A 19737-nucleotide genomic window follows, 5' to 3' on the forward strand; every position below is an offset into this window, starting at 1 on the left:
TTTTTTAAAGTTTTACTTTTACATACATTTGGTACTGACCTCTAGTAAGCGTATACAACTAGAACATGTCAACTTCCAAGGAGTCTTAAGGCTTTTAACTGTGTGCAGCTGAGTCCAGTAAGCTATGCACCTAGCACTTCAGCCATAATTATCTTGTGTTCTAGCTCTAGCCACAGAAAGGAAGAAAGTGCTGCTGTTCATGCTCAGGCAAGTTTAACTCCACAAAGATTAAACAGCCTTTTATTCAAACAATTTCCAACATTCTGCTCCAAATCAAAGGGGACATCTCCTCTGTGTCTAGTGACATATGTTTAAGTCAGCACTATCAGAGAAAAATCATTATCCAAAAATAAGTTATTTTCAGCTACGTTAGTTCTTTGCTTCAATCTAACAGGCAAGATACTATTCTTGCTCTGAGCTGTGCTGGCAGTTATCAGTGGCACAGTCAGCTCAAAGACACATCAAACTCACTCCAAAGTCCACATCATTAAATTTTACCTGAATGTTATTTTTATGCTCCTCTCCCCTTCCCACAAAGCTTCAAGTGTATATAAGCAAGATTTCAAAAGATGAGTATTTAAAAAGTAGAAACTATCTTGGACGCAATCTTTCAACATCAGAAAGCTTCAGAAATTTCTAAAGAAGAAGTCTTGAAGTACAGCTAATTATGCTGAAATCCAGTAGCTCCATCCTGCAAGTCTGTGCAGGACAGCCTGCCTTAGAGGAGCAGTCTCTCTGCTTGAGGAAACAGCTGTCTTCAGCTGATGGCAGCCTCCGAGAGAAAATGTAACAAAACATCCTACTAAATACCTGCACTTTGCTTCTTCATTTGAGGAAGGAGTCTAATTCCTGCTGTATACCTCTTCTTTCTCCCTAGCTGTAGGCAGCTTCTGGATGCAGGTGGTCTTAGCAGATAGGAGATCCATCAAAACAGCTTTAGATTATTGTCATTCAAGATTTTAACTACTGACCACCACACAACCCCCTCCCCTCTTTTTTTTTAAGTAGCAGACTAAGAGGACCTGTTTGGACTGGAAAAGAAAGCATGAAAGGGTACACTAACAAGTTGTGAAACCACGACACACAGGAGAAAGAAAGCAGTGCCAATTAGGTAACAACCTATACCTACACTTAAGCTCCCTTCCCTGTTTAAGCGAAGTCTGTGAATGTCAAAGGCATCTCTGGACAAAATAAAAAGCAACTTAAAAATAGAAAAAAAAAAAGCCACAAACTCAAATGACTTCATCTATAGTTCATGACCTGAGTAGAGATAAGAGAAGTCTGAAGAATCTAATCAGAGACTTCAACTATTAAGTAAAAAAGAAGCAAGTAGAATAAAAATGTCAATTCATTTGATTAAACATCTGTTGAAGCCTTACTGCAAATATCCTACTAATTCTTTGCCAAGAATCATGTGGCATTTTGGGATGTTCTTATGATTCCAATATCAAAATTATACATAAAAATATAAGCAAGCATCCAGCTTGTTATTCAGTCAAAACCAGAGCTTTTAATACACGAGTTTCAAACTTAACTCCCACTTAGCTACAGAGGAACCGTGCTCCTATGTAGAAAGCAACTCTTCACATCCCCAATATGGAGTGCTAATACATCCTTATCATAAAAGGAATCAATAAAAAATAAATTTGTTAATAATTGATTTCAAATTCAAATAAGTTCCAGCACTTCAATAGAATATGTCTGAGAGTCCTTCTGGTGGTTAAGTCTTTGTAATTCCCGCAAGCTTCCTTCAATCTTGTTGAGTTCAGAGTAGAATCGTACCTAAAAATGAGAAAACACAAATGTTTACAGTAAATTTTAATTCTTTTCATACACTATTATACTGTGGAACTAGCTGTAGTTCTGCACAGTTTCAGATATGTAAACCAAACAAATAGAGCAGCTTTTGAAATCAAAATGAGAGAGAGAGGCAACTATGTAATTTTTTGTTGTGTGTTCCGCCCCCGTTTTCTTAACACCCATATTCTAAATCGCTACTATAATAAAATAATGATTCCAGAAGATGCAACTTACTTGGGCTCTCACAAACTTGTGCAGGTTTGAAAGCAACCCTTTTGCTTCTGGTAACATCACCATAACCGTGAAGTGAGCATCAAGTAATAGGCACATCCAATCCATAATCTGCAGAAAAAACAAGAAAAGTATACTTACACTTTATGATATGCAAGTGACATAGGTTTTGCTCTAAAAGCTGAACTCTGAAACATTAACTTCTAATGCACAATGTGTGGTTTCACATTTTCAAGCAGTATATTTATTTTCTGATAGTAAGAGTCTTGTGTTACATCTGACTTCATACAGGTTATAATAATAGACAATACTTTATAGAATGAATGTAGATCTCAGTTAAATTTCAGTATTCACAACTACTCACTAAGTTACCACAGAAACCGAAGGAAGTACAACTCTTGGAACTAGCTTCTCACCTGATTTATAGTTGGAGAGCGTATTCCGGGAAGAGCAGTATTAATTTTTTCACTGCATTTCACGTACAGGTAGTATAAATACCTGAGAAACAGCTAAAAATCAAAAAGTCAGGATACTTTTAAAGGAGGAACATTTAACAGACCAAGGAGTTTTGTACTACAGACAGTAATACTCTTAAGCATTTATTTATGTAAAGTAACACAGCTGCCTGTATACTATGTATTACAAAGAAGTTTTATGGTTCTCCTACACCATCTATAGCTAGATGTTTGAAAATTCTCACTCAGCAATATTCGGTGTAAAGTTACATTCAGGGGTAATCATTGTCACAGTGCTTGTGTCAGTGCAATTTAATTCAGACAGACTTTTCTAGGAACCTTGCTTAAAAATTGTATCAACATTAACAGTTTTAGTCCCAGTTTCACTTTCACTAGCCAACAATAAATTGCTAATGGTCAGAATCAGATCAACGTCATCTTGTGCTGAGCACAAGTCAAAGATTTCTTTCTCTCTCAAAAAAAGAAAATCAAGGATATGGGTCAGTGCTAAGATCAGCTTTGTTCTCATGTGTGGGTTTTTTCTGAATCCCTGTAAAGCCACATACATGCCCAGGTACTGTGGTACATGCAGTTGTTGAAATTACGTTTCAGGTTTTGAGGGACAGAGGAGTTTGTTTTTTAAACTGAGAGGATCTGAGATTGAATACTCAAGTTTGATTTGTATTACGTTGGGAATTTTACACAGTGTACAGTTTGTTTCTCATATTTTCTAAACTTCTGTTTCTGATGGAACTAAATTAGCATGTCTCCTTCCTTTCTTAAAAAGCATCCAAATGAAGAAAAGGTACTAGACTTGCTATCAAAACATGTACAACATTTTCCAACTAGACTGGGTCAGAAAGAGGGTTTCTTGCTTATTTTAGAAAATGCACGTAATGACTAAATTAGTAAGAGTTCCATACGTATGTGGAAAAATGTGACATTTGTTAACATTAAGTCTTATTAGGCATCTTAATTTCATTTTCATGCATCAGTTTGTGATTCAGACTCCAGTACGAGTGGCAAGTTTCTGATATACAACTGAAAAACTCTCTTCCTTTTCCTTTCCCCCAAAATAATAAGGGTTTTTAAGCTTTTTAATTTTCACATACTTACAACAGCTTGCTGAGCTGGAAGGTTTTTCAGATGAGGCAAAAGAAATGTTTCGCTGTAAGCCGAATGGAGAACAGAATTTCTGTGCAGTACTATTCAGGAAATAAAACTGCGGCAACAAATACCATTTTCTACAGACTGAAGTGAATCCTAATTAAAATATTTCTCTAGGTCCTTTGAGAGAGGTCTTATTTCAGCTTTTTTAATCTTCCTTATTTCTGTCATAAAGTATATACAGCAACTGAAACATCACAATACAGTTAGCTTTAACAGTTCTGTTTACCGCAAATATGTAATTGGATGTTTCAACAGGCAAACATCAAAATCATTGCCACTACTTTCTCTTGAATAGACAAAGTTTTATTACACTTTTGCAATAGTATATTTAAATTGGTGTAGATGCTTTCTAAAAGTTAATTGTTTCTATTTATATTCTAAACAATTTTTCTACTGAGTAGGAACTTTTTTTATCGTAACTTCTCAAAAATTTTCAACGGTAACAGAAGATGTCTTTTAGTAATACCAAATATAAACATTTGATTCACATATAATGGACCGACTTTGCTTCATTCGGACACACAGAGGATACAATAATGCTGCCTTCTGTGGTCCAACAGGGCAGAATTCACCATTAGTCGTCAGACGGGTTTCCTTTGTGATTTTAGCATCCCAGATGTCTTGTTCCAGCTCCGCATTGAAACCATTTTCTACAATTTCAGTCTTAACTTCTTTATTGTTGAATTCGACATCAATGTAAGAGATTACAGATTCTAGATTCACATCTACTCTTTGGAGATAAGCTTCACTAATGCTGTAGAAGAAAAATTTCACACATTTAATACTTACAATTATTAGCTTTAAAATCAGCAATGCCATCAACTCAACATAGTACACACCATGAACTCTTTGAAGCTTACCATAAAACTAGAAACATATACTAAAGTATTGAATCTTCCAGAATGAATAACAGCCATAAAGGAACAGTTAATATTTTGTAATTATTAACCTTGAGCAATACATGTACTGCTCTTTTATTCCAACAATGTAAATTACTGTAGACATTCTGTCATAAGCTGATTTAAAGGTTATACCCTACTCATGACTGTTATTGTATTCTGACATTAGCGGGACTGCTTCAACCCATAAGACAGTTACGATTTTCCTAATATTTATTACTGAAGTATTTGACAATTCTAAGGTATGAGATTAACAAGATCTGATTTTTCTAATAAAATAGAAAACAATCCTTTTTGCTCTGGAAGCCTACACCAACAGTTACAACAGTCTTTTCTTTCGGTTACAGTGCCGACCTAAGATTTCATCCTTTTGGGGATATGAAAACCATTTTTGACATGAACTTACAAGAGCTGATCTCTTTTTATGGGCTTCTTACCCCAGGTTAAGTTCCCAGTTAAGTCTGTTGCACAGTAAACAGATAGCTGTAACAACTTCTGTAGAAGGATGCAAGTGCCATTCCAGCCAGCAGTGTTACCAAAAGGCATGTTCATTTAACTACCATTTACCTAGTGTTTAGAATTAACACATGCAACAGACATCTTGTAAAAAGTAAGCCAGTCTGTAACATACACTGTACTCAGAATTAAGAATTTCATGCAAGGTATTAATTGCTCATCTATAAAATTAAAGCCATTCTTGGCAACACATGGCTTTTTACTAAGGGGGTTGGTTTGGTGAAGAAGGAAGAAAAAAAATGATTCCAACTTACCTTAAAAATACTTTCAAGCAAGCATAAGTAATTTCTTCAGGAATATCTGGAAACCGTTGTAAGCAGATTTGTAAGAGATGCACATCTTTTTTCTCCAAAGCAACAGCCATTAAATCTGGACATAAACTGTAAGAATATGAAAAGAACAGGCTGCATAGTTTGCACCGCTGAAAACTACATTGACAACTAATGCAGAAGTATTAATCCTGTTTTACACAAAAATCCATCTGGGAAGTGTCAGCTTCATCAGAAAATAAGCATAAGCACCTTCGATAGTAAATTCTGATAATTCAAGAGTGCTTTATGAAGAACCGCATTTCTACATATTTTAATTTTTAAAGACTATTCTTTACAATTAAAAAAATGCAGAATCATCACCTGTAAGACAAGTCTCGGGTTTGGACTATCTGTAGCAGGAAATTCCGAGGGTAGTACTTTGGATTTGTTTTACATCTGTTTATAAGGGCAGTTATTACACATCCAATGGTGGCTTGGAAATCTGGCATCTGTGCTTTTGACATCAACTGCCTCAATTCATCTTCAAATACAGTTGTAGAAGCATCCTGAAAATGACACACACTGTGCAACTCAGAAGTACAAGGCATAGATTTGAGAACCGTACTAATTAAACCAAACAGAAACAGACTTATTTTGGAATTCAAGCTGAAAAAGTTTACAAAAAAAAGTCACCACTCTGTGTTTTGGTAGTCTCTCTCAAGCATGAAAGAGCCAAATGAGGGTAATTACTCACTCTGATCTCAGGTAAGCGGTATCTTTCAATAACTGCTTGCAGATTATTCGCCTGCTACTTCAGTAACATTACCGAAGTGCTCAGCCACAGCTGAACTATAAGTGCGTTCACAAGGGAAGGGACACAGCTTAAAGTATCACAACACTTCCAGCGGATTTTAGAAGGGAAGTAAACAGCTTATTGCTATATTTGGAGTAGAATTCTGACTTTCTAGATGCTAAATGTCATCAACAAAATTAAAGCCATAAATAAGAATCTAAAAAAGCTTAAAAAGCAGAGTTCAGGTGAAATATCTTCCCATTTTATTTACTGTAAGAGAAGATGGCCGTTAAAAATGAACTAATTTGTGCAAGGTTTGAGAACTCAGTTATAATAAGCCCTGTGTTATACCGTTCTCAAACACACTCCTATGACAAAACTTTAATTTCATCATGCCCAAATACTATTCTTGCACAATAATAATATCATCCTCCAACTCACCTGTTCAAGGCAGCTTTGTCAACCTGATATGTGCAAGAAGACATAGAAAAAGATAATAGCTTAAAAGACAACTAGAACATTCTGAGAGTGTCTAAAACACTACTGTAGGATATTTGGTTTACTTACTTTTAGATTTAGTAAGAGCTGCCCAACTGATAAGGTATGTGGCTGTACTTTAGCAACAGTGTTCCTTTTTGATCTTAACTATTATAAAGAAAACAAAAAGTTATTATTCAGCTCCAAAAAGATAGTATACATTTCAGGATTTCAATCGGGATAACTAAGGACTTCATGAGTCAACTTGCTGCACAGATTACAATTAGTAACTGGGTAGTCCAATTCCAGAAACAGTGTAAGAAACAATGAGTAAGAAATACAAAGCGAAACTTCCTTCTGCTACAACACCTAAAATTAGCAGCATGAGGAAGAAGAGAAGAGAAACAAAACTAAAACCACATATGCTCCTAACACTAACTTACAGTCATTTTGGTCTCAGGTATTAGAGCTACAGACTGCTGTGACTGAAAGGAAACCACCAGCTCTTCATCTCCAAGGGTATTCCAGTTCACAAATGAAGACACATCTGTGAATATAAAGATGGAGCTATATGAACGTAACACTTAAAGCACATTTATTAAAGTATGAATATTACATCAACTTCTTATACTAATAGGTATAATCCAAGTCATTCTACGCCAAGAAAGTTTCCAGTTTTATCTCAGCAGCAGGTAATTTTATGACCTTTTTTGCATGCTGTTTTTCCATTTAGCCTCTGGGAAGAAGAGAAGTTATTACACAATTTATTGCATTACTTGCAACAATATTTCACCAGTGCAATGCTAAATTAAAGACACTGTGACAGCACAATTTTAAACTAAACTTTACAAGCTAACGTTTAGCGTTGTCCCATCTAATCAAAAACTAACATTCCAGTATTTTCAGGAATTCCAGTATTTGAATGACAACCCAGATTAAGTGAAGCCACAATAAATTCAGATATTTCTGTGCTTTGGTGATCTCAGCAACAGTAAATTTAACAGATAAGAACAGAATAGTGTTAGGTTACCTCAAGCTGTTTAGATCCAATTGATTTTATAGGACGGTATTAAAATAATTTTTATAGGATTTCAGAAGTTTTTCTCTTACGAGATCTTTTCACTGTAATTATAAAAATCTTACCAGGGGTTTGACTGTCCTTCAGCTTTCCCACAGCAGCTGCCAAGGATGACGTTTCACACTTGTACATAATTACCGTTAGCACTTTTCCATGAGTAAAAAAAAATTTTTCCTCATAACACCACAACTAAAAAATATTAAAACATATCATTAATAAGGAGATGAGCAGAGAGGCGTGTTCCTGCACAAGCTGATGTTTAATGCTTTACTGCAAAATTCAACTCAAAGTCAGCAATCAAGTTATTTTGAATTATTTTTGGTAGGTTTAACACTTGTTAGCAGACTTTTGTTAACTGTTGATTTTAAATACAGAAATAAGCATTCTGAGTATTTTCCAGGGGTGTCAAAGTATTGCTCTGAGGTATTAAGTCCACTCGATAATTTTATTTTTTAAATTCCCTCTTGTGCAATTTTAAGACAAAAGCAGTCAGCTATTCTATTTCACTAGTGCATTTATTACTTAGGTGTCAGTTTACTTTTCATGAATTGACACCTGAACATCCTGAAACACTATTTAGGGAGCTGCAGGGATCATTTAGGCCATCAGTTGCAAATTTCTGAACAGATTAAATACTGGCTGGGTTTTGGCTGGTTTAATTTGCTATTTCATTCTCACCAAATAATCAAGACCATCAGAAGTGAGAAGGTACTGAATTACCAAAGAAATTGCCATAGTCCACCATTCTCCTGCTACATATTCTGACAAAAATAGCTCATCAACTGGTCAATACTAATTTTGTTTCAGAAGTTGGCATTCACTGCTCTTCCAGACAGAAGCACAACTCTGAAGCCCGCCAGTCTCTTCACTGCTATCACAGCAAAGGCACAAAGCTTAAGGACCACAAATTAAAAGCTGAGCTTACTTGTCTGCTGGTTCCCAGGGGCAGCTCCTTTGAAGTTTGCAGTGTCTGAAACTTTGTATTCCATATTGTTAGGCACTCTAGGGAAAATAGATAGATGTTACAAACCCCAAAAAACAACACAGATGCTACATTTGCCTTTGCTACTTTCAGTCACAAACACTTGAGGAAATGGAAACAACTGTTTCAAAATAGTATTAATTAGGAATTAAGTCATTTTGGTTAAATCTCAAGAAAGGCATTTAAAAGATGACTTAGTTTTCCAGTGAAGATTTTAAACAAGATGCTGTGGCAAGAGGGACAGCAGACAGTGTGGCTTCCAGTCAGGCAGAACATTTTGTTATGTTCAGTGGCTTAAGTTTCAGTGATCCCACACTCCAGAGGTTCAGGCATGAGACTGAAATGTTTGTTTCACTTATTTTAGACACTGATTTCTTAAGAGGATATTAGGGATGTTTCCCCACACAGGTCCTTTTAACTCCCCTCCACCCATGAGTTCTCTTGCTGCATCTTCTCTGTGGAAGAGTTTCTTTCACAAACAACGTGAAAGCAAATACGGACACACAACAGTGAGTATAGTCCTGCAACCCACTGTGCAGTTTACTGGTAAAGGTTAGCTTTCAGCTAGTGCTCTGAATGGCACAGCTCAACTACGTACTAATTTCAAGAGCCAACTAAGATTTTATTTGCTCTATTTCCTGTTTAATGCTTTGCCTAGGGAAATTTTAGGCCTTACGACATCTTAATCTGGTTTTTCAAGTTACCTTTGGATTCTTCACCAGATGCAGCTAGACTTCCTAATACTGCGATGTGGTCTTTATCAAGAACCACAAAAGAAGTTCCTTTTAGAACACTTCCAGATACTGAAAGATTTAGTAGGAGTGACTTGGGCAAGATTTGCTCCTCTTCTTCAGTATTTTGCTGCAGAGGTATCAGAACCTTGTACACAGAGTCATTGGAATCTGTCAAAAGAAAAGTGATGACACTTTCATGATCTATTATTGTGGAAAAACTATTTGATATGATACAGCAAGAGGACATCCAAAGAGACAAAATCCAGTGAGTACTGAAATAGAAATAATACAAGAAATTTAAAGGACACATTATGATGCAAAGCAGCAAAATAAAAGTATAGCTAGCACAAGATCTGCAAGGTATAAGTCGTAACATTTAGGAACAGTCAGCCTTTGCAGCCATTAAAATATCAGGAAGATTTAACTTCTTCTACCACTAGCTGTTTTAGAAAGTTTAAAGAGCTAAAAACATTAAATAGTAGTTCATAACTATCAACATTTTATGTCCTTCCATACAATTATTTGCTTTATTATCACATCCCGCTAGAAAAATATAACTTACACAAACACAGAAGTGTGATAATTTTATTTTTTATATATGCCGTGAAAGTCAGTGGCTTAGATAATTCCTGTTGTTCAAGCTTATATTTATGTAGATTATTCATCTTAATTTTCTGCACGTAGACAAAAAAATCCCCATCCTAAAACAAAAAAGAAAACAAAGTCTTCCTTTAATCTACACAAAGAAGAGATAACAGAAATTCAGATACTCATACTGCTTAACTTTGAATGTTAAACAAAATTAGGAATTTGTGTTTTCTGTAGGACATACAGCGTAATTCAGAAAACTTTGCAGACTCAAGCATGTAAAGGAAATGCTAATTTGATGCAACAAATGGATTCACAGGAAGAAGCATTTGAATAAAGACAAATTCACCTATAATTCTTTTTTTTTTTTTAAATATAAATCCTATTAAGTAAGTTCTTCACAATGAGCAAGTATTTGAGGGCAATGAAGAGTCACACAATTGTCTACTGTATTTAATCTTAATTGTTCTCTGAAGTTCTAAGAGTCGGGCTCCTCAGTCCTGGAAACAACACAATTTCAATTTAACTGTTGTATCAGAAACCATACATATAACAAATATTGATTAAATCAGGGCAATGATTTCACTATGAGCTCTTAAAATCCAATTAAACAGGTGATGGATTTTAGAAAAAGGGCTTAGATTTGCTCCTATGAAAGTTTTTAAAAAAGTATTCAACTCACTTTCTCAGTAGCGAAAATTAAGACAGGTTGTTGACCTTCCATAAAAGCTTCACTCCACCTAAAACCAGAAAGCTGTATGAACGTCTTCTAAATTCTAGGACTATACCGAAAGTCATATCACTATTCCTTAGGCAGCTTCTTATTTTTAGGATATCTGTACAAATAACTTTAAGATTTTAAAAACAATGCGTTGGAAAAAAACACCCAACCTCAAGATCTCAGTCTTCATATTTTTCCCCTACCCCTCAAAAAAAAAAAGAGAACAACTTGAATCATAATCATCAATTCCTCTGAGCAAGAAGCAATCTTCATAAAGTTGTATCACTTACTTGATGACTTCATCTGAGATAATGTTTTCAATTTCTTGTTGTGGGGCTTCCAAAAGGACATCTAAAGTTCGAACACCACCTCCTTTGAATAGTACCACTGGCCCTCCATTGGGTAGTGAATGTATTCTGTATACATCAGTTGAAAGCTATATAGACAAAAAAATTTTCTATATTCTTCAGTACATAACCTTCAAAGCCAAGTGTTTTATCTGTAATTTTTTTTAAGTTCTTTCAACAAACAAGTAACAGAAGAATGATGAACCTGTAAGATTCCCAATAATGTAGATGCAGTAGTTGCAGATTTTCTGAAATGCTATGAATAATGCCAATCACTACCTAACAAACAGCCAGGAAAGCATCCCAATGAGCATCACATTTCTGAATCACATCAGAAAAAACATAATTGAGGATAAGGAGTTCAAACAACGGTTTATAGAGCATAACACAAAGTGTTTTTTAACACATCCACCAGCAGAACAGAAAAATCTATCTTTGAACATAATTCACCACCTTTAAAGAAAGTCGTCTGAAACACTGGAGTTGGGATATGAATCATTTTAAGATTAATACTTCGATGATCAAGTCTCTCAGTCCAGCTGGATTCCTTGCAATATTCCAGAACATCACGAAGTACAAATTAAGATAATGGTCAGCTAAAATGTAATATTACCAGTACTATGAAAACTAGTATCTGTTCCCTCCGCCAGGATTCAAAATGTTAACACAGAAGTAAACATACGTAAGAGACTTACCGTTGCTTTAAATACTTTGTCCAGGTTAATATCTTTGTTGCTCCATATTCTTAAAACCTTCAAGAGAAGCATAATTTTTTAAGCTCAGTAAAACAGTAATACATAGACTTCTCAGCAAGTAAAATACTAGCAATCGCATGTCACAAACACAGGAGGAAGAGATACAGGAAGTATTCACAGTAACCTTAGTGGAAACTGACTTGGGGGAAGTTTGCACAGGAAGAAGCTGAAGCAGAGACAACAGGAATACAAACCAAGCTCAGAAATCTTGAATTGGAAAGAAAGAATAGGAAAGAGTAAGGTTATGGAAAAAGACAGAGCAGAATTCTAAATGAAAGTAGATCAACATGATGGAGACGGATTAAGATACCTGATGCAGGAGAGAATGTTCAAGGAGAACAATGAAAGGTCAGGAAAGACACTTCATCAACAACAATTAGAAAAAGCCAAAGGTTCAGTGTGTGCTGAGCAAACACTACATGCACACAAACAGGAAATGTTTAACTGTAAAATATGAGCAGAAAAACAAGGATGCAGGTATGAACTATTTTAACCATTTCAGTACAATAATCATGCAGTTCTAAATGTCAACCAGTCTGCAACAAGAGAAATAACTTCTCCTTAGAAAATGTATGCGTGAGGCCTTCTTCACTGAGAATGCTTCAGGTTTTTAAGAGGCCACTCCATAACTGGTGCTCAGCACAGATGATCTTCATGTCACTAACAAAAGAACACACTGTGCAGACGTAGAACGCACATCCCTGTCCTCTCAATGAACTTGAGCTGCAACAGGGTGTTGAGAGCTCCATGCATTTACATTTAGCCAAAAATGTAGCACCGCTGATTTCTTCCCTATCTACATTCACTCAGAAGACTCACTACATCCTTTTTTTCCTTTAAGAAAAGATAAAGAATCTCACCTTGTCATCATGAACAGCTATATATTCATGAGTTTCAAAGTTGCATACAACTGGACATGTGATAATCTGCCCATGTTTAACTGACCAACAGCCTAGTGGCTTCTGATCTGAAACCTAGAAGAGTCAGAACAAAGACACTGTAATTAAGAGACAGCATGGTACACTTTGGGGATTCTTCTCATAACAGAAAAAAATGCAAGGTAGCCACATCTGATTTGAATAAGAATATCAAAATACGGAAACGGCTATACTCAGAACTTCTGCTTGAGCATTCCTGTTTCTGACTTTAATACCAAAAATTTCAGAGTAACACGAAAAAAATTCTACATTAATTCGAAATTATCTCTTTTTACACAAGAAATAACTTTGACCTGTAATAGTGAGATGGGCTTATGTCATGAAGCACAGGTATGATGCATGGCTTTTCTAAAGTGAAGATATTACTTTTAATCATTAGTGTAAGTTACTTTTACTCACTAATACAATCATGCACAGAAACACACTTCTCTTCCTATTTCAGTGTAAGTTATTGAGACCAAGAGCAATGAAATTTTACTGTCTAAACTCAGGTTATGTATGATTTACATCTGGCTGCTCTGAGGGTATTCAACCCTCTCTCCTCAGCCTAGAACTACACGGGGCATATTTACCAACATATTTACGTTCTTGTGTACGGCCTTGGCAGCGGGACTACACAACCCAGAGGAGATTGTATCATGAATCCACTAATACACAATCCCTAGCCACATGAATTTGAAAGCAAATTAAAAATATAAACCCAAATATTTTCCTGAACTTTCTTATTAAGGTCCACTGAAATATATGCATACATTAAAAGACATCAGAACATACTTTCAGTTTCGACTACTACAAACTAAAGTCTTTCATCCTCCAGCCGACAGGAAGGCAGCTGACACAAAACTGACAGCCGGGCAAAGCGCACGTCCCCCTGGCTACTGTAAGGAAACGTTACGTACCCTCCAGCTTCGGGATGTAAGTATTTCTTGGAATGGAGAGAGAAAATCAGCAAAAGGAGAAATACACAAGCAATCGCCTAAGCCGATACCCGCTCCAACGGCAGGCAAGCCGGCGGCCAGCGGAAGAGCGCAGGTGGGCAGGGCCGGGCCGGGCAGAAGCCCCCGCGCCCTGAGCCACCCGTGCGGCGGCAGCGCGCAAGCTTCCCCGCTGCCCCGCCTCCAGCCAGGGGATGGCGGCCTGCGGCGGCGCGGGGAGCGGGCAAGGTCCCGGTGACAGCGGGGCTCAGCCGCCCTCCAGGCGGGCCGGCCGGGGCAGGCGGGAGAGCGGTGCCGAGGCGCTGCCGCGGCGCTGCGCGGAGACCCTCCCAGAGGCCGGGGCTGCCCCGCGGCAGCAGCGACGCCTCCTCGAAGCCAAGCGGCTGGGGCTGGACTGGACGGTTACCTTAAAGAGTGTGGCCGTTCGGCCGCGGTCGGTGAGCAGGACGTGGTCAGGGTCGGGGCCCGGCTCCAGCGCCAGGAGGCCGCCGCCGAGGCCGACGCCGCTGCTCGGACCCAGACCGCACAGCGTGAAGCTCTCGAACAACGTCGCCATCTTCAGCCCCCTCCACGTCTCGCGAGACTTGGCATGGTGTACAATCCGGCGCATGCGCCAGGCAGCGGGGAATGGCGGAAACGACCGAGGTTGTTCGGGAGTTTCCGGGCACCTGTGAGAGCGTGTGCGGGGCGGGCAGCACCCCCGAGAGTGAGCCTTTGTGTTACGACTCGTACGCTGCTGTCGTGTGTCCGTGCGCCGTCAAATCGCGACTGGGAGTCCCGCCTCTTCCCCTGAGGGGGTAGGGAGGCTCTGCCAGCGGCATTTGCGAAGGACATACCCATACGGTGCGTTCTGAATATTTTAAATATTACAAAATCAAAGAGGAGCCATTACTTTTTCAGAACACCGTTACAAAGCAGGACAGTCAACGGCGTTTAGGATTTCCGTTATTCAGTTGTTCCCAATGTATTTTGGGCATGGTAATAATAGACTCTTTCCACAGCTGTTTGGTCCTGCGTGTCTCATCCTGTCGAAGAGGGGTCGTTTATATGAAGATTAGCACGAGGACAGTAGATAAAAGGCTTCGGTAGTTTGCATCTACACGATAAAACATTGCTGGCTTTAAGACTACTTTAATTAAATTTATTTCTGCCCTATGACCTCATTTTTGTAAAGAAGGGTGGAGTTTTTTCCCTCTGCAAGAGCGCAACCCAACTCCACCAATTTTAATAGTGGTAGGACTGGGTCCAGGTTTTTCACCAATTTGTAATGTATTTTCATGCATTAGTATTCCGTGTGCAAATCTTAATGGATCCCTAGCAATACAAGCCCAAACTGTAGAAAACATTGAGTCAAACCAAAGTGACGACAAAACAGCTCAGGCCCGACCATCAGACGCGTCGTCGCTAGCTGGTGTCCGCTGTTGGGGAGCGCGTGTTGCCAGCACTGTAATTTCGGGGTCTTGCCACTGGCGTATCTGCCTGCTGGAGAATCCAGCCGTAATCTCGCCTCGCAGAGGACAGTCACAACCCCACGTCGGTGGCAAAGACTAGGCCAGAGTCCCGGCTGCCTGCAGGGCCCGGCCCCAGCACGCTCACCCCAACAGGGTCTTCGTGCACTGAAGCCACCGAGGAGTCATTCCCGCAGACCCGCTGCCACGCAGGGCTGCGTGGTTTCTGTTTTGCACCGTGTGATTTCTACCTTAAATATTTTCTAGGCCTACGTTTGCTCCTTGTGTCCTGTCTTACACTGTTGTGAAGCATTTCCACACTGAATAAGCGACTACCATTTTTCTGGTGCAGAGAAAGCTTTATTTCTATTGAGTTAGCCTCTACTTAAAAGCTTAAAGAATCGTTGTACATGTGAAATTTCTGTTGACTAAAATGAAATGACTTGTAGACAAGTGATGGAGGATTCCTACCTTCTGAGAGGTTTTGAGTGCTCTCTTTTCCAGTATTTACTACACCACCAGGCTGACAAACCCTGCATAGAGAATTAGATTCCCCACTTAAAAACTTCCTTGTCAGCCATTTACAAATGAATGGGCTAACACCAGACTGATGGGCACCTGCCCTGATAAAATCTTTAAAAAGTTGAGGCATAACAAAACCTAGTAGATGTTTTAAGTGGTTTAAATTTTCCCTACAAAGCCAATTCTTTGTGCTTTTGAATTTTGAGGAAGTGACTTGCAGAGCTGCGGGTAGAAATGTTAATGGCTAGAGGACAGCTAGTAAAAGAAAATTGCCACAGTTGTAAAGAATAATTGTTGGTAGTTTATTTACAACAAAATGCAAGGAAAAATACAATATTAAAAATAATAAATAACTTGGAAAAATCAGAAACTAAGTGATATGAATAAGAAATGACAATCAGATTCTCCTGCTGAGTCTTGCATTCTTTAACATGCAGAGCATTTCAAATCTTGGTCCTTCTTTGATGATAGTGATGTATTGCCTAATGTAGCCATCATTTCTCTAAATAAGATAATTACTGGACATTCAGAGTCATGTGGAATTATCACAGAAATGAAATAAAACAATAAAACCTGTTTTAGTGACGCCACAAAACTACAAGAGATTGTAATTTAATGACCATGCTGACCATTTAAAGCGAAACATTGTTAGACTTATTTAGCAATTTTAACTTACACATATAAAACCAAGTCCAAACAATGGAAACAAAAAAGCTCCTATTGACAAGATCATGAATTCTCTCTTACTGCACTCACTAATTCCTAAAAAGCATATACATTTGGCTTATTTCAAATAATAGCACACTGTTTTAAAGTTATAGTGCAGCAAGCTTCAAAGCAGTTTTAACAAAATATAGCAGTCTTGTTATAAACTAAAATTCAAGGAACAAATATTTCCATTTCAAAATCTCTACAGCAGCAATTAATGCAAATTGGCTACTAGATGTCACAAAATCACCTTCCAGAATAATCAAAAAAGCCAAAGAATAAGGTCAAATAGTTTCTTTCCATAGGATTTATCCAGTCATTTACAAAATTAGCCATTACATTCATTAGAAATCCCATTAAGTATGTGTTTCATAAATGTGCTGCTCCTCACAGTCTTTATGAATACCTCCCTTTTTTAATTTGTTAGGAGATCTACCCTTCTAAAGACTGCAGTGAAGTGCCAGTTATTTTGTAATGATTGTTCTATAGGAAATACAGAAAAGTGTGAGCAAAGCTGTGAGGAGGTTTTAATAGAAACCCAGACAAACTAATCACATTATTTGCTCTGAACTGTATTTTCCTTGATGAAAAATTCCTTGTCAAGTCCTAGCAGAGCTGTATCATGTAATTTTTCAGTCACTGTGGCAGAGAATAGGAACGCAGCTATTGTGCCTATTCAGCCTTGCTGTGTGGCACCATACTCTAAAGATGTACTCACTAAATAATCACATTTATTTTTGCAAAAGAAGTGATGAACACCTGCAAAATGCTCTCTATTTTCTTCCTAATAAACATGTTTAAAAATACAACAGAAAGCACTGTGAAAAAATCAGTAATGAAAACAAACCTTTGCCTCAAGATGTTATACTGAAGTATTCAGACCTTCCTTTACATTTAATTTTGTGGGGTTTTTTGTGTTTGCTGGGAATACTCTAGAAAGAGTTATCCTACCTTAAAAACCAATCAAACAAAAAGCAAGCAATCAGGAAAAGATATTTAAAGATCATATTGACCAAATGGGTAATGACTGGTGGAGAAAGCAAAGCAGAACACAGCAGAGGGTACTTACAAAGGCAATGAAAAGCCTGGGGTATTTCTTATCCAAAGCAATGAAACATGAAAGATCTTTTTATTTGCCTTCATTAGGAAGCAACACGGAGGCCATGTGGCTGATCGTGATCTTTGTTCTGGCCAACGGTGAGTTCAGGCTGATCGGTCAATAGATCTGGTCATCCTCAAGAACAGCACTGCTCGGTGGAAGGGCTACGGCAGCAGCACATGCAGATGGAGACACAGCATTAAGCAGTCTGTCATTTTTTCCATGACGTGATCAATGTCTTTCTCCTACATCTCTGTCATGCAGCTATTAAGATGTGTACTATTCAGGTACGTTAATAATTTTCATACATGCGTTATCTCCAAACCTACTTAATGTGATAATCAATGAATTCACATGGGATCGGATATCAATCAGTTGAATATGAGTAAAGGTAGGACTGCTTTGGTCTAATAATCTGTGTCAAACTCAGATGCCAAAACATATATAGAAACAGTATTATGTAAGCACAAAGACATTATTACTAGAGCTGAGCAAATTTTTCTTTAACAAAGAAAAAATTCATTGAAAAACAGACTTTCAGGTGGAGCTGACCTAAACTATTTCTATATAGGTCAAATTCAGGAAATGAAAAAACAACCAAACAATGATTTGTGTTTGCAAAGGTTTCCCTTCTCTGACAATGTTCCAATCTTGCTACTGAATAAATAATAATAAAAATATTAGACCAGTTATAATCATGAATACTTAATCTGCACACTTTTTAAGCTGAACTCATAAACTACTACAGGAAAGTTTTGTTTGCATCATTATAGCGACTTCTTTTTCAACAAAAAAGTCATCACCCATTAGTTTACTAATCACACAGAATTACTAGCTCTGAGAAGAACAGCAAAGCAAAACATGGACAGAAAGTGGGAGAACGCATGAAGTCCGACCACAGCTAACCTACCAAGAGCTCCCAGATTTTGCTAGCTACGGGATTTTAACTATCAAACAAATATACACCTGTTTTCAGTGCAGGTTGGCAGCGCAGTTACCTCTCCTGCTAGTAAAACTACCCTATAAATATCACACATTCAACATAACTTCTATTGGATTTACAGCCATTGAGAAGTTCAGTGCATGTAAGCCAGTCGAATCACAGCATTGTGCTGAGAAGACGGCACAAACGTCCCGTCCAGGAAAAAGGCCATCCCCAAACTGATTGTTCAATATTCAATGATAGTTCAGCTCTGGAGGACTTTCTTTTTTTATCCATGTACCACATTACCGGTGGTACAAAATATCACCCTATTTGATCACACGATTCAGGTAATAGCTATAATTCACTGGGAATTGAACAGCTGCTTATTTGACGTCTCCTACAGCTACCAATAGAGACAGACACTAACAGCATTCATTAAATAGCAGTTTGTATGAAAGAGAACAAAGTACCCCAAGAGGGGGTCAGTGGGGAAAGTTTCTCACTGAGCTCACATTTTGAAAAGGAAGGAAGAGACCACTTCTGCCATTTATTTTTCTCCTCCTTCCACAGTCTACACTTCCCTAGCGGGAAACGTCCTTTTCCACATTTTAATGCCTGAGATTGAAGAGTGATTTCACACGCAGACCAGGAAGAGCACTTCTGTTTCCTTAACGTCACCCTACACGGGACTGAGCAGCCTCATGATTCATTTGCTTTTTAAAGTGACTGATTTTGTTCATTGCTTCCCTAGATGATGGTAAAGCCTGGAACCAGCTTTCTGTTAGCAGAGATTGTGCTGTTTAGGAAAGATGCAAGGCAGGAAAGAAAAAGGAGTCTCATATTTTCTTTCCTTTACATTCAAGGTCTTACAGCATAACTACCACTCTTCTTCCAGTGAGGACAAGCCAGAATTCATTGATTTTGCTTCTCAATTGGCTCAATTTAGCTGCTTTTTTCCAATCTTACACATGGAACACCACTGATGAACGCCAATACGGACTTAAGAGATCACAAAAGGACAGGGAGAGCTATTAAAATACATTATGTACAAGAAATAGGTGGTTTCTTTTACAAATTCTGTGCAAGATAGAAATAGTTCAATGGCCTCAAAGTCAATATAATTAATTACAATTGGGGCTTCAATACAGTGATATTTTAGGTTTGAAAAGTTTTCTGTTTGTTAGCTAGGCCCCAAATCCTGAGTCATATTAAGCAGAATGTGAATCTGAGCGATTGCTGTTGGTGTTCAAGTACAATGAGTTACAGGTCAAAGGTTTATGAATACACAGGAGAAGTCTGAGAGTAGGAAGGATTTTAAAATCAGCTATACAAGAAGAAAATGGGAGGGTTTTTTTCCTGTTAACC

The 19737-nt window shown here is 37.9% G+C and overlaps 1 protein-coding gene across 1 annotated transcript; it reads right to left on the reverse strand.

The window, feature by feature from the left end:
• Positions 1-878: 878 nt before the first annotated feature.
• NOL11 (nucleolar protein 11) lies at positions 879-14499 on the reverse strand. The gene is made up of 18 exons (XM_082008100.1): positions 14077-14499; positions 12658-12771; positions 11738-11794; positions 10986-11131; positions 10657-10714; positions 9949-10087; positions 9357-9554; positions 8596-8672; positions 7736-7859; positions 7036-7139; positions 6683-6760; positions 5704-5888; positions 5326-5451; positions 4189-4410; positions 3603-3681; positions 2448-2540; positions 2035-2142; positions 879-1782 (listed from the first exon to the last, which is right to left on the reverse strand). The coding sequence occupies exons 1-18, from the start codon at positions 14278-14280 to the stop codon at positions 1669-1671; spliced, it is 2226 nt and encodes a 741-aa protein (XP_081864226.1). The 5' UTR covers positions 14281-14499; the 3' UTR covers positions 879-1668.
• Positions 14500-19737: the final 5238 nt, after the last annotated feature.

The sequence above is a fragment of the Phaethon aethereus genome (assembly GCF_964289735.1).
Source record: "Phaethon aethereus genome assembly, chromosome: 18".
Lineage (NCBI taxonomy): Eukaryota > Metazoa > Chordata > Aves > Phaethontiformes > Phaethontidae > Phaethon > Phaethon aethereus.